Source organism: Stenella coeruleoalba (assembly GCF_951394435.1).
Source record: "Stenella coeruleoalba genome assembly, chromosome: X".
In the NCBI taxonomy this organism is placed as follows: Eukaryota; Metazoa; Chordata; class Mammalia; order Artiodactyla; family Delphinidae; genus Stenella; species Stenella coeruleoalba.
In genome coordinates, this window is record NC_137152.1 from 16,112,613 (window position 1) to 16,127,081 (window position 14,469).

Sequence of the window (14,469 nt, forward strand, 5' to 3'; positions counted from 1 at the left end):
TCAGTCCCTGGTCGGGGAACTAAGATCCCACAAGGCGTGCAGTGTGGCAAAAAAAAAAAAAAAAAAAAAAGAATGGTTTTTGAGAAAGGATGAAGAACTCTGATTTCTTGGGGCCCTACTCTCAGCCTTTCCTTTTCCCTACTGTGGCCCCTGGGGGGAGGCTCTCCTGAACTTCCAGTCTGCACTCCTCCATTCTCCTGATCTAGGATGGGGGATGGAAGACAGGCAGATGGAAGGACAGCAGGGAACCTCGTCTCAACTCAAAGCAATTCCCTCCTTACCAGGGAACCATGGGCAAATGGATTGAACTCAGTAAACAGTATTTACCTGCAGAAAGCACTGGAAAGTTCAACAAGCCTCAGGAAACATGCTTTGTAATTCCACTATCTCAAGCTCCTCCACCGACACACTTCTTTAATCCAACTCACGAGTATTTCCTCAACCCAGTGGAGCTGCTCCCAGCATAATGCAATTGCCAAACATCAGTTACACACCTGTTGCGTGAAAGAACTGTGAGGAGGGGGCTTCCCTGGTGGCGCAGTGGTCGAGAGTCCGCCTGCCGATGCAGGGGACACGGGTTCGTGCCCCGGTCCGGGAAGATCCCACATGCCGCGGAGCGGCTGGGCCCGTGAGCCGTGGCCGCTGAGCCTGCGCGTCCGGAGCCTGTGCTCCACAGCGGGAGAGGCCACAACAGTGAGAGGCCCGCGTACCGCAAAAACAAAGACAAAAACCTCTGAGGGGGAGTAGGATGACCATCCAGTCACCCTCTGCACCAGGCCTCGCCCTCAAGCCAATCATCTAACAGAAGGGACAATGGCTAACCAGCTTCAGCATTTACTGTGTGTCAAGCACTGCTTTACAGATATCAATTCCTTCATCTTCAAGGCAGTGTTTCTATCCCCCCCCCCCCCACGGTGTTCTTAAGCCCATTTTAAAGCTGAGAAAACTAAAGCTCAGCAGTGTCTCCCTGAGGTGAGACATCAGGAAGGGGAGAGGCGGCATTCACACCCAGGCAGTCTGGATCTCGATCGCCCGAGCTCCAATGACAGCAGGAGCCACCAGCACAGGGCCCTGCTCACAGTGGGCACCCAATGAACACCTGCCGAGAGGAACTGGAGGGTTAATGTCGTCACACGTGCAGAAGAAGAAGAGCGCTTTCCTGCAGGTGCTGCAGGCACAGGCAAGACGACTTCCTTAATTCAGACTGAGAGAAGCCTAGAGGAAGTGAACGCCCGAAGGGAAAAGGGGAGAAGGGGGCATTTCAGACTGAGCGGTGCCCAGGACCTGTGTAACAGCGAGGCAGCCTGACAACGGTGACCTGGTGACTCTGCTTGCCCTCTAAAGGTATTGAGGCAGAACCAAGCAACAGGCGCTTGCTCCGCATTCCTGATGCTGTGATATAACACAAGCACTAAGGAGAACAGCACATCTGGTAATTTCTCTTCTGGGAGTAACTGAAAGGAAAGAAAGCAAGCATCACTGGTGGGTAATGGGGAAAAAATGCACAGGATTTCAGTATTGGAAGAACCTGTTGCTAGAAGAAACAACCAGAGAGGTATTCCCCTGCGACCTTCTACAACAGCTCCCAGGAAAACCACTTGCCGGCCCATATCGCCCAGCTGTGCTGCCGTGAAATTGTCCGAGAGCCTAAACACCTCAGGCCTCTTAGTCTTTTCTGCCCCTCACAGCACTCAGCACAAGCTTAGGATCAATGGTTGACTCTCAAGAAATGCAGGTTCACTCTCATCAAGAATGGGTCCCAAATGATAAGGCCTTGGGCAGCCAAGAGTAATCAGTACCAAGATGTATTATAATAAAACCTCAAAGGGCTTCCCTGGTGGCGCAGAGGTTAAGAATCCACCTGCCAAGGCAGGGGACACAGGCTTGAGCCCTGGTCCAGGACGATCCCACATGCTGCGGAGCAGCTGCGCCCGTGCGCCACAACTACTGAGCCTGCGCTCTAGAGCCCACGAGCCACAACCACTGAAGCCTGTGCGCCTAGAGCCCGTGCTCTGCAACAAGAGAAGCCACTGCAATGGGAAGCCCGAGCACCTCAACAAAGAGTAGCCCCCGCTCGCCGCAACTAGAGAAAGCCCGCACGCAGCAATGAAGATCCAACGCGGACAAAAGTAAGTAAATAAATAAATATTAAAAAAACACAAAAAACTCAAAAATCAAGACTTCTCTGAGGATGACATTATTTTTCTAAGTACCTAGCCTCACAAAACCCACTTGAAAGAACAAACCATGGTACTACCTGGCACCTAAATTGAACACTCCAATTATTCCACATCAACCCTTATGCACATAGAAGTTTATGAAATATATATATATATATGTGTGTATATATATATGCGTGCGTGTGTGTGTGTGTGTGTGTGTGTGTGTGTGTGTGTGTATATATATATATATATATATATATATATATATATATATATATATATACATTTTGGCCGCATCGCGCGGCTTGTGGAATCTTAGTTCCCAGACCAGGGATTGAACCCATGCCCCCTACGGTGGAAGCTCGGAGTCTTAACCACTGGACCACCAGGGAACTCCCTGAAATATTTTAAACCTTCACACAACATGTCTTTCCATATTTCTAATTTCAAATGAAGGAAAAGAGCTTTAAGCTATTTTTCTACAATAAAGTTTCCAAGTAGAACTTAATAAGGATGTCCCCTTATTGAGTGCCTTCAAATAAATTAAAATATCACAGATATTTCAGGCTCAACCATACAGCTCCGCCCTGCCTCTAAAACATCGAAACGACCTAATTGTTTAAACTCGACCAAATAAAAATGTGAACTTTAACAACCTCCCTTTTCCAATGTTATATTCTACTAGGTCCCCCTCCCCCAAGGCTGGTTCTGATGGATGGGTGGGTTTTGGGTTTCTCCCTAGCACATGCAGCCGAGTTTCCCAAACAAAAAGGACGAAAACAGAAGTACATCTTTTTAGTATTTATATCACTATCCTGTGATATTTGTTAAATTCTGCCTTCAAAACAAATGCGTGATGAAAAACGCAAACTGGGAAAGATTTAAGCCACCTCCTCCTTCTCGAAATGATGCAAATGAAGGCCCAATCAGAACATACCCCTCCCCCATGAAAACCATGTTTTAAGTGACTAAAGAACATTGCCCTTGATTTCCTTCCCTTCCTTGGTACACCTTACATAAAACACGCAGATCTTCACTATGTGATAATTCTCCAAATCCTATACTTAAGATCTGTGCGCTTTTGTGGGATGCACGTTATACTGCGGTAAAACACGCCTTAAAAATACCTCACACTAACTTAAAAAAAAAAGGTGTTGCCAGGAAAAACATGAAATCGGTTTCCAAGTTGCTTACACACCCGCACTACCTGCAACCACTTTACAGAACGTTAGAAGATGCGAAACCAGCTTATCTAAAATTCTGCCAAATGTCCTCAAAATCTCTCCCTGCTTCGCTCGTTTCCAGGCAGCCAATCCGGGGACCATCCCTCCTTAGCTCCCAGCAGCTGCAGCCTCTAGGGCCGGGGGACTCATCCGTCGCGCTGCCACGCGAGGGAGCCGCGACCCCGCCAGACCCCTGGGCAGCGCACCCGCGGCCGCCGGGAGCGCAAGCGGGCGGCAGGGGAACCCGGCCCGGGGCTCGCAGCTGGCCACCCCTGCCAGTGGGTGACGCGCCGGTTCTGCCCCCCGGGGACGCCGCGAAGCATGAAGCTGGGCTGCCCCTCGCGCGCGACGCCCGAGACGCAGATTGGGCAGGCGCGCAGGCCCCGGCCACCCCCCGCGCCCGCTCGGTCGGCCCCAGTGCCCCCCACGCCTGCTGCTCCGCGATGCGGGGCCAGCCCCCCGGGCCCCTGGGGCATCAAGCGTGGCCCCGGTCCCCGCACGCCAAACATACCTGCCACCCACCCTAAGCCACCCCCAATCCACTCGAGAGCGTACTCTGCCACCGGCACCGTGAGGGGCGCCGGCCCCGGGGTCCCGCGCCCAGGCGACCCCGGGCTGAGGAAAGGACATTAGCTCAGTTCCGCGCCCCGCCCCCCACAGCCTCGCGCTCCACAACCTCTACCTCTTGCGGCCCGCCCGGGGGGCCTGAGGCTCCCACGCGCCCGCCGCATCCCGGGAGCCCTACCTGAAGGCCGGTGGTTGGGCGGCGAGGTCCGCACCGCGCCCGGTTCGGCCATCTTCCCGGGAAGCGGGGGGGCCCGCGTAGACCCCTCCGTCCCGGCTGCCGCCCCGCAGTCGACGCCGTGCTCCATCGGGATGCCGGGGCCGCACAGGCGCACTGCCCCTGCCGCCGCGCCGTATCGGACCTGCGCGCGTCCGTACGCGCACGCGTCCCCCCCACGGCGTGCACGTGCGATGTGCGCACCGGTTCTCAAGCCGCGCACGAGCACCGCGTGCACACGCGAGCTGCACACGGGTCCTCAAGCAGCAGGCGCCTACCTCGTGCACTTGGCAATATGCACACCAGCCCTCACACAGCACGAGTACACGGCGTGCACGTGCAGTGTGAGCACTAGTTCTCATAGCGCTCCCACACACCGCGTGCACGTTCGATGTGCACACCAGTCCTCACAGCGCGCACGCACACACGGCATGCACACGGTTCCTCATACAGTGCGCACACACAGCATGCACACACCGGTGTAAACACACGTCCCCACACAGTGCATACACTCAGCATTATATATACATGGGATGTAGTTTCTCACACAGGGTGCACACACATCCTCACGCAGTGTGAACACAGCGCGCACACACCATGTGTACACACCTGCCCACCCAGCACGCACATGTTCTCACACGGCTCGCAGAAGTTCACACACACTAGGCATCCACATACGTAGAGCTGCAGCTCTGGAAACAGGTCCTCTTAGGGCCTCGGGCAGACGCCGCTTGGGCCAGTGCCACATGTGCAGATGCCTCCCTCCAAGCACAAAGGTGCACGGGTGGCAGGCGCTAGGTCTTCCCTCACCGCAGCGAGGGGCTCCAGGAAGCCAGACTGGTGGACCTTCAAGGAAGAGGAGGGGCACGCAGTCAGCCTTCCAACCATGCCCCCACTCCCAGGCTGATTCCACCCGAGCGCTACTCAATGGCTTCTTCCTGGTGTGCAAATAATGCACTAGAGAAATCTCTGTGAGAACATCTCTGGGAAGACAAATGAGAGTGCACTGAACGTGTAGCCTTGGGAGTAGGCGTCTGGACAGGCTGTGGGGGCCTGTGGAGGTGTGTTTCCCCTGGATGTCCTTTTACCCCTGCCAGAGCACTTAACTTCTTTTCAAAAATATACATATTGAAAAAGACATCTTCGCAGAGCCAGCTCAAGCCTCCAGGTGTTTACCCAGATATAGCCTGCCGAGTGATAACCCACTCCAGGGGAGCCCCAGGCTGCACGTTTCTCTGGTGGGCAGTGACCAGCCCCCGGGTTTTAACTTCCACCCCTGGGGGAGAAAGAAATGCAAGGTTAAAAAGCCGAATAGAGCTGAATCAGGGTACAAGGTTTCTTTGGGGAGGGTGATGGTAACATTCTAGAATTACATCATAGGGATGGTTGACTCTATACTAAAAGCCACTGTACATTTTAAACGGGTGAACTTTATGGTGTGTAAATTATACAAAAAAAAAAAAAAACACACAAGTTGAAACTCTCAGTAACTGACAACCAGATTCTTAGTGAAAAGCTTGGGAAGAGCCCCTTTGTTGGCACAAAAATGTGATGAACGTGTTCATGACACTCCCAAAGGTGTGCTAGGAGTAGGGCGCAGCTATGGTGAGAAAGCCAGAAGGGGAGTTTAGACACAAACAAGCAGAAAAGCGGGCAAGTTGGGGCTGGCCCCTTGTTTGTAATGAAAACTGCTTCCAACTCAATAAGATTGAGACAAGTTAATTAGGGCTTGGGAGCTGTTTTCACTTTTTCTTTTTTTCTTCTTTTGGTCTTACAGACCTTGGGTACGAGCTTATAACTCATCCACCTCCTGAGCTCAAGGCTTGCTGACTTGTCAGAATACCCCTGTCTAGTTTGATTCTATTTTTTTCTCTTTTGATTCTATTTTTTCTGTTTATTTTCTATTCCCACTTGCATTCCTCTCTTCAATCATATACACCTCCTGTTTAATAATATTTTTGTAGTTCTACTTTCAAACATATAGTGAAGATATGCGTGGTTTAAATTTATATAAATGATAAGGCACACCAGCTATCATTCTGTTTTTCCTTGCTTGGAATTGTTTTCAACATCTATCCATTGCAACTGTATACAAATCTATCAGAAACAGATTAACTGGGACTTCGCCTTCCAATGCAGGGGCTGTGGCAGCTAAGATCCCACATGCCTGGAGGCCAAAACCCCAAAAAACATAGAACAGAATACTGTAACAAATTCAGTAAAGACTTTAAAAATGGTCCACATCAAAAAAAAAGAGATTAACCATTTATTCTGGTTTACTCTTCTGTAAATTACCTGTTCAATCCCTGTCTTTCTATTGGGCTACTTGTCTGTCTCTTGTTGATTTCCAGGTTTTTTGTATTCTAGATAATCCTTATGGGCTTAAATATTTCACGCTAGTCAACTAACGTTTTGTAAGATTAGCAAAACGTCAATTTTTATGCCAAAATCAATCCATTTAAAAAAGCTTCTTATATGGAAATAACCACAAACTTACAGAAAAGTTGCACAAATAAGAATTTACAAATAAGTCATATGCCCTTTACTCAAACTCACCTATCATTGACATTTTACCCCATTTATCATTTGTAATCCTAGCTGTACCTCTTTTTTTTTTTATCCTTGGTTGTTTTGCTAGCAAGCTGCATACATATACACGGCCTTCCCCTTAAATACTTCAGTGCGTATTTCCTAAGGATATTGTCTTTTTATTTTTGGCTGTGTTGGGTCTTCGTTGCTTTGCGCGGGCTTTCTCCAGTTGCGGCAAGCGGGGGCTACTCTTTGTTGAGGTGCTCGGGCTTCTCATTGGGGTGGCTTCTCTTGTTGCAGAGCACGGGCTCTAGGCGCGCGGGCTTCAGTAGTTGCGGTGCACGGGCCCTAGAGTGCAGGCTCAGTAGTTGTGGCGCACAGGCTTAGTTGCTCCGCAGCATGTGGGATCTTCCAGGACCAGGGCTCGAACCCGTGTCCCCTGCACTGACAGGTGGATACTTAACCACTGCGCCACCAGGGAAGTCCTCTCAGGATAGTCTTAAACACCCACATTAGTTATCAACTTCAGTAAATATAACATGGATACAATAATTTTACCTAATTGGCTGCCAGTTTCTCCAGTATAGAGGTGCTATTTTTCTCTTGCAACTAATCGGCAATCTGTGGGGAGCCACTTTAAGGCCAAGCAAATATTCTACTCCTTGCCAAAACTTCTTCCTAAGGTTTAACATCCATTGATAGTTCTTCATTCAATCTTTCCCATGGTTACAAAATAAAACCTATCAATTTTCACCTTATGCTTATGGTTTGTGCTTTAAGAGGTCTTGGTTTTGTTCTGGATACAGATGTAAAAGGTCAAATTGTACGATGTTTATTGTAGTCCCTCAACTCCGGTGGAGATGAACCTCAAGGGGGAAAGAGAACAACTCAAATTGTAGTTAGAAGGAATTAACGAGGGCCATAGGTCTTAATTATATACTTGCCCACTCACAATAGTCTACACTTTCATTAGTTTACAGATTTACCTTTAAAGCAGTTTATTTTCTGTATACGGTGACAAGAGATCCATATTTACTTTTCTCTGTAAACTGTAGGTTTGTCCAGCACCAACTTTTAAGTACTCTATCCTTTCCCCAATGATTGTGAAACCACTTTTATCATGTATCAGATTCCCATATGTACATGGGCTTGATTCTGAGCTCTTTATTCTGATCTTTTTGTCTGTTACTGCATCTATTATTTATTACTATGGATTATGGTGTGACAGTATCTGATGAAGTTCTTTGCTCTGCTTTTAAAATTGCCTTAGAAATTCATAATTTCCCTATGAACTTATTCTAGAATCAATTTTTCTATCCCCCCCAAATCCTGTTGGAATATTAATCAGAACTGGCATTTTTATGACATCATACCATCTATGAGCAGTGTCTTTCTATTTAAGCCATCTGTTTAACAAAATGACATTAGTTTGCTGGGCTTTTGCCATTAGGCTAACTTCCTAAAAATCTAGTTAGAGCTGAACGACATTTTTTTTCTTTTTAGCATCACCGCGCAGCATGCAGGATCTTTGTTCCCTCGAACCCGTGCCCCCTGCAGTGGAAACACGGAGTCCTAACCACTGGATCACCAGAGAATTCCCTGAACATCTTAAAATCTGTTATACCATCTAGTTGTTAAGTCTAGTGCAGCAATTCTCAATTTTTTTGCCTCAGAGTCCCTTTACAGCAAGGGTTGGTAACCTACGGCCTGTAGGCCAAATGTAGCCCACCACCTACTTCTGTTAATGAACTTTTCCTGCAATGCAGTCTCATTCATTTGTTTACGTGTTGTCTCAGGCTATTGTGCAACACAACACTGACAGAACTGAATAGCTGTAAGAGAGATCATATGGCCTACAAAGCTTAAAATATTTACTATCTGGTCCTTTAGTAAAAGTTCACCAACTCCTATTTTACACCTAAAATTGAGACTCCCAAAGAACTTCTGTAATCTGCTAATGGCGGTGAATGTTTAGTTTTCCAAAACTCAATTTTTACCTGAAAGCGCATGTGTGATATTGCAACAAACACTCAGTTTTCCTTGAAATGACAAGTTCACCTGTGGGAGTATTGATGTGCTAGAAAATTTTTAAAAGATTTGTTACTTTAACAGTAAGCCTAAATAACATACTTTTAATGAAAAGTAACAACCCCCTCCCAATTTGAGAAGAGTGGCGTTGTTTCACATTTTTGCAAATCTCTTTACTGTCTGGCTTAAATGAAAATTGAGTCTCGGGACTTCCCTGGTGGTCCAGTGGTTAAGAATCTGCCTTCCAATGCAAGGGACTCGGGTTCGATCCCTGTTCGGGGAACTTAGATTCCACATGCTGTGGGGCAACTAAGCCCACGCACCGCAGCTAGAGAAGCCCGCATCCTGCAATGAAGATCCCGCATGCTGCAACTAAGACCTGAGGCAGCCAAATAAATAAATATTTTTAAAAAAGTAAAATCGAGTTGCATATCTGCTTTTGTATTCAGTGTGTTACAATATGTTTTCGTTAAAGCACATGAAGAAAATCTGGCCACTATGTAGTTGGAAAAGGGAGAACTATTTTTATTTTAACGGCTTTTCAGGTAACCGTGTATGCTCTTGACACTACCCAATCCTGACAAATGGTAACTTCTTAAAGTTAGTTGCATTGTGGAATCTAATACTGAATCAGTGATCTTTTCATACCAGTACGTTAAAACCCACTCATCATTTAGAAAATACTGCTTGACTCCGCTACGATCTTCCAAATGTCAACACACTTCATTCTACAGTATTAAAAAGTCACATTCATTATTACCACCTCTGATCTCTTCACTGCGAAGCCGTCAAGCTAATGGTGGCAACATCAGTTTCCCCAAACTCTTATCACCTCCAACAAATGCTGTCAGTTGTTTTCCTTAAAGTGACAGGGTCATTTTGAGAAAACCTGACCACAAACGCACGTTTGCATAACCAGCTTGTCTGTTGTTCTTTCAAGTAAAAATGGTATTCCAAGAAAAACGATGGCCAGTTCAGTTTGCAACTCAATAATCGCACGAGTGTTTTTCCGTGAGGCAACTATGGCACTTCACAGCACGCAGATGTGTTTCATGGAGCACGTTTTAACCTTGTCACACGAACTATTAAAAACATGTGTACTCAAGGGTTGGATTTAATAAGATTAATCATTTTACTGCTTGTCAGGGACATTCTTAAGTAAAATTCGCTTTTTAAAAGAAATTGTGAGTTTCTATGTTTGCTTTCGGTAGATAAACTATCAAGTTAGGAAAAATCCCGATTATTCTTAGATTTACAAGAGATATTTAAAAGCATAAATATGCATTGAACTTTATCAAACGTGCAAAACTCCAACTAATTCTATACCTGACAGTCCAGTGGATCAAATCAGCAATGAGACTTTACTCAGGTTTTGTCCCCACTTTTTGATCTGCCATTATCAGATTGTGAACCGAACAAAGCCTGGATTGGAACAGAAAAGACTGGCTTTTTAAAAGAGAGCAAGTTAAAAAAGAAAAACAAAAGTGAGCAAGTTGACCAGAGGATAAATATCTACTTCACCTATGTCTTTGCACAGTATAAAATAAGGCCCAGTGAATGGGATTCTGGAAATTTGAGATCATTCTGGACAACTGATTTACCATCAGAAAATGTCTTCAGCACAGGTTTGTAACAAATTCACTTGCCCAGAAAATGCAACCCTGTAACTGCAGTCTGACCAAACGGATTCATTCAAATCAAACAACCAAAAACACAAAAATAAAAAACAGATTAAGTATACATTTCCCTCATACATCAAAATTTCCAGAAAAGAATGATCATGAATAAAAGTTTAGTTAAAAATGTCATAAACAGTTTGAAAAGAATCAACTGCATACACTGTTGAAAGTTATTTCATATTTTATTTCTAATTGCAATAGTTTGCATCTGATTACATAATTCCAAATGATGGGAAAGGAAACCTCCAAATCAGTACCAATTAGCTGTCATGAATCTATGGTAAAAGGACTCATTAAAGACTTCAGAATGAAAGATGACCAGAGCTACCAATATTACTAATTATAAGCTTTCTCTAAAGAAATATAGAGCAAGTTGGTACTTTGCAAAATACCTTTCTTTAAGCAATTTAGAGACTTCCATCTGTTAGTCTTATGCTGAATTAAATGAGGGTGGTAGCAATTATTTTAAATATTGTGTCGACATGAATATACAAATATATATTCTACACACTTCTTTTGTTATAGGAACCAAAGACTGCAAGTAAAAGAAATGGTAAATAGAGAATAAAAAAGACGTGCATATTCTATCTTACACAGTCCTGGATATCAAGTGAATAGTGGCGGACACTGCTCTAAGTGGATCACACATACGAACACGCATTATTAATCCTCCCAACATTTCTGTGATTCTGCAGGTACTCTTCTCATCATCTCCATCTTACAGGTGAGGAGCCTGAAGCTCAGACAAGCTGGAGAAGGTGCCCGTGGTCACCTGCAGGTAAAGGGCAGAGTGGGGGTTGTGGCACAGGCTGCCTGACCTCAGAGCCCATGTTCTTCACTCCCTACCACATGCCTCCTAAGCACTAGGCGGCTGTGGGAGGAAGAGAAGACACAGTCCAACACACCCTCCGAATTCATCGGTTCACTCCATACCTGAGAGGCTAGTGTCTTATCACACTTATAGTAAGACTTAATTCAGATTTTGTTCTTTTCTAAAATAGGAAGAAAAAAGCAATGATGGTAGTTGAAGGTAAATAAAAAACACAAAGTGGTATGTAAAAGCTGTATAAATGAAACTTCCCCTTACTAAGCAGGACAGAGATCTAAACATCTCACACCAATACAAATCTTTTTAATCTTTATGACAGGTAACATAAAGAACTTACTTTCATTTCACTGCCAAGCCATAGTTAATACTGGATGTTGTTAAATCTGTACACAATACAAATAAAGTATAAATCCAGCTAGGTATTTTATTTGAAACATGCTTTTACCTATTAGATTACTCACTTGCTCTGAAGTCAATACTGACAGCAGTTTGTATCTTTTCAAGATGTTATGCAATGTCCTATAATTTAATATTTACACAAGATAGATGAGAGTAAGTTAAACTACAAGTCACCAGGAGTTCTGTAAGCAACTATACTTATAGCCATGATTCCACAGATGTGGTGAGTAAACCAATGGCCACTCCTTAATAAAATACAAGAATTTTCATCATGCATAGTTTACAGGCTCCTTAAGAGGTGGTCTCTTTGAGAGGCGGGATTTTCAAGAAAGATTCAACAGTCAAACAATTAAATCTTGGCAAGTCTTTTTTTACACAAACACTTGGTTTGGTTATTTAGCCACCTTAGTAATACAACTTATTTATATACTCTAATTGGAAGTGGAATAAACACTGCATGAAAAATGCATGCCTATCGAACTCATTAGTAATAACTATTACATTCTCTTAGCAGTAAGAATCATTATTCTTGGATTTCAAAGACTTTATTTTCTTTCAGGGCATACTTTCTAGCATTGTATTATAGGAATCAAACAGTATAACAACAAAAAAGGTTTTTTTTCTTGAGGACCACTTCCATTCCACCTTTGAAATATAATCAAATCAATGAAACTAATTTCCACACTAAAGACAAGTTAGTAAAATAATTCCTCCAAGTAGTGTTGCATATGAACTACAAGTTTACCCCAACTATTTTAATCATTATAATTTGAGATTTTCTAGGGTACAACAGCACTAGATTGGGCTGTTACTACGTAGACAAGAAAAAAAATGTCACCTGCAAACACGTGAATTGGGGTAAGAATCTTTAGGCAAACCATATTATTAGAGGAGGTTAAGTAGAAAAACTAATGTTTGAGTTGCACCACCCGTACCATGAACTGTAGCACAGATGCAGAGTCAAAACATTCTTGGTAAAACAATGTGGAGGAAAGATCTGCATATACCACAAATTTACCAGAACACTTTTATGTACAGAAGCCTAAATATCTTAGGAGGTTTAGATTACCGACAAAGATGATCACTCAGTCAACTCTTCAAGGCTGGTTCCTTATGAGTACTAAAAACCAGTCCATGGTCTCAGACACATTCCACCTAGGTTAAGTGTTCAGGGACTCCATAGAGTAAGAAACATCAACTGCAATTGTCCACTCTTAGTTTCTGGTTTTTGATTTAATATTTTATAGTACCTCAGATTTTTATTCCAGAGTTTGCACACTTAGGAAAGGAAATTATACTAAGCATGGGATCAAAGATGTGCTTACTAAAAAAAAAAGATGTGCTTATTTTCTGAAGCCATGTGAAGGTTTAATCCTCTGTGTATTACTTTTCAACACTGAAGAGTTCTCTGGAGACCAGTAGAATAAAAGTTTCACAAGCTACATGAAGGATTTCTTTTACAGTTGCATACCACTTCAATGTGGCTAGTTAGGTCTAACTAGCCCTGCCCTTAATTTCATCTTACTAGAGTTGATGATGAAAAACTAACAAGGGGTAAATCTAAATTCCCAATAAAATACAAGCAAAAAACACCTGTACACACAATAAAATACATCCTAAACGCAAAGTAAGGGTATAATATACTCTGCAGCATGATACTGTCTTTATTATATTTCTCCACTGTATGTAGTTCTTCCATTCAGAAATAAGAGACCATCTTTTCATTAAGTTGTTATTCCCTCCTCTTTCCCCAGCTTAGGGATACTTTCCCAAAGGCTTAATTTGTACAAACTGTTATGAAATTAAATTTTCATTTACACATAGTTTAAGTGTTTATAAAGCACTCAAAATTGTAGCTCACACGTATATGACTTCTGAAAATAAAACGACACTTTGAACATAATCCTTTTGTTCTGCAAAAATATTCTACATACATGCATATGTTCAAAACAATCTTTTGTTGTTTGGGAATTTTCTATGCACAGTAAGTTAAAAAAAAAAAGTTGACAACTATATCAGTATCTCCAATGTTAAGATAACTGGGTGCCACCTAGTGTTTGATTTCTGCAACTACCAACTTTACAAATTCAAAACTGCTATTAAAACTCAGGTTCTAAAAACCGCCTTTTTTGTTGATGTTTATAGTGGCAAAATAAGATCATGAAAAGAATGTATACAATATCAAAATCAGTATAAAAATAGCCACATGCTACTTAAATATGAAAAACAGACCAATCATTTTTCACTTTAAATGCAGATTTCTGCCTCCATTAAACTGTACCAAAATCTCAAGGGAAAATTCATGTAAGTAACTGGAATATACAAAAATTCACTGTACAGTAAACAGGCTAGTCAAAACTAGGGCTTAATTATGATTCATAATGCGTGTACGGGGCTTCCCTGGTGGCGCAATGGTTGAGAGTCCGCCTACCGATGCAGGGGACACGGGTTCGTGTCCCAGTCCGGGAAGATCCCACATGCCGCGGAGCGGCTAGGCCCGTGAGCCATGGCCGCTGAGCCTGCGCTCCGCAACGGGAGAGGCTCACAGCAGTGAGAGGCCCGCGTACCACAAAAAAAAAAAAAAAAAAAAAAAATAAGTACATAATGCGTGTACGGCAAATGGTTTTACTCAAAACATCCATTTACTTACTGGAAGTGGTCAAAGTGGGAAAGGCAGTTAACGCATTTTTTTTCTTTTAGAAGAGCAGATGTGGTCTTTTACCCACAAGCTCCGTCACATCAAAAGAACAAAGTGGGTTTAACATTTAAGAGAATTCAGCATTACTAGTTTTTAAAGAAATACCTTAGAAACAAATCAGTCTGCTTTAACAAACTGCAC

At 43.7% G+C, this 14,469-nt stretch overlaps 1 protein-coding gene across 5 annotated transcripts in view; it reads right to left on the reverse strand.

The window, feature by feature from the left end:
* The window catches only part of MAP7D2 (MAP7 domain containing 2), a 107,787-nt gene extending 103,502 nt beyond the window's left edge, over nucleotides 1–4,285 (reverse strand). For 4 of the 5 annotated variants that reach the window (XM_079910758.1, XM_079910757.1, XM_079910760.1 and 1 more), the window contains exon 1: nucleotides 4,131–4,285. In XM_079910758.1, the coding sequence (XP_079766884.1) occupies nucleotides 4,131–4,257 (127 nt within the window). In that variant the 5' untranslated portion in view covers nucleotides 4,258–4,285. The remainder of the gene's footprint in view (nucleotides 1–4,130) is intronic. The other variant, XM_079910759.1, reaches the window with a different exon arrangement.
* Nucleotides 4,286–14,469: the final 10,184 nt, after the last annotated feature.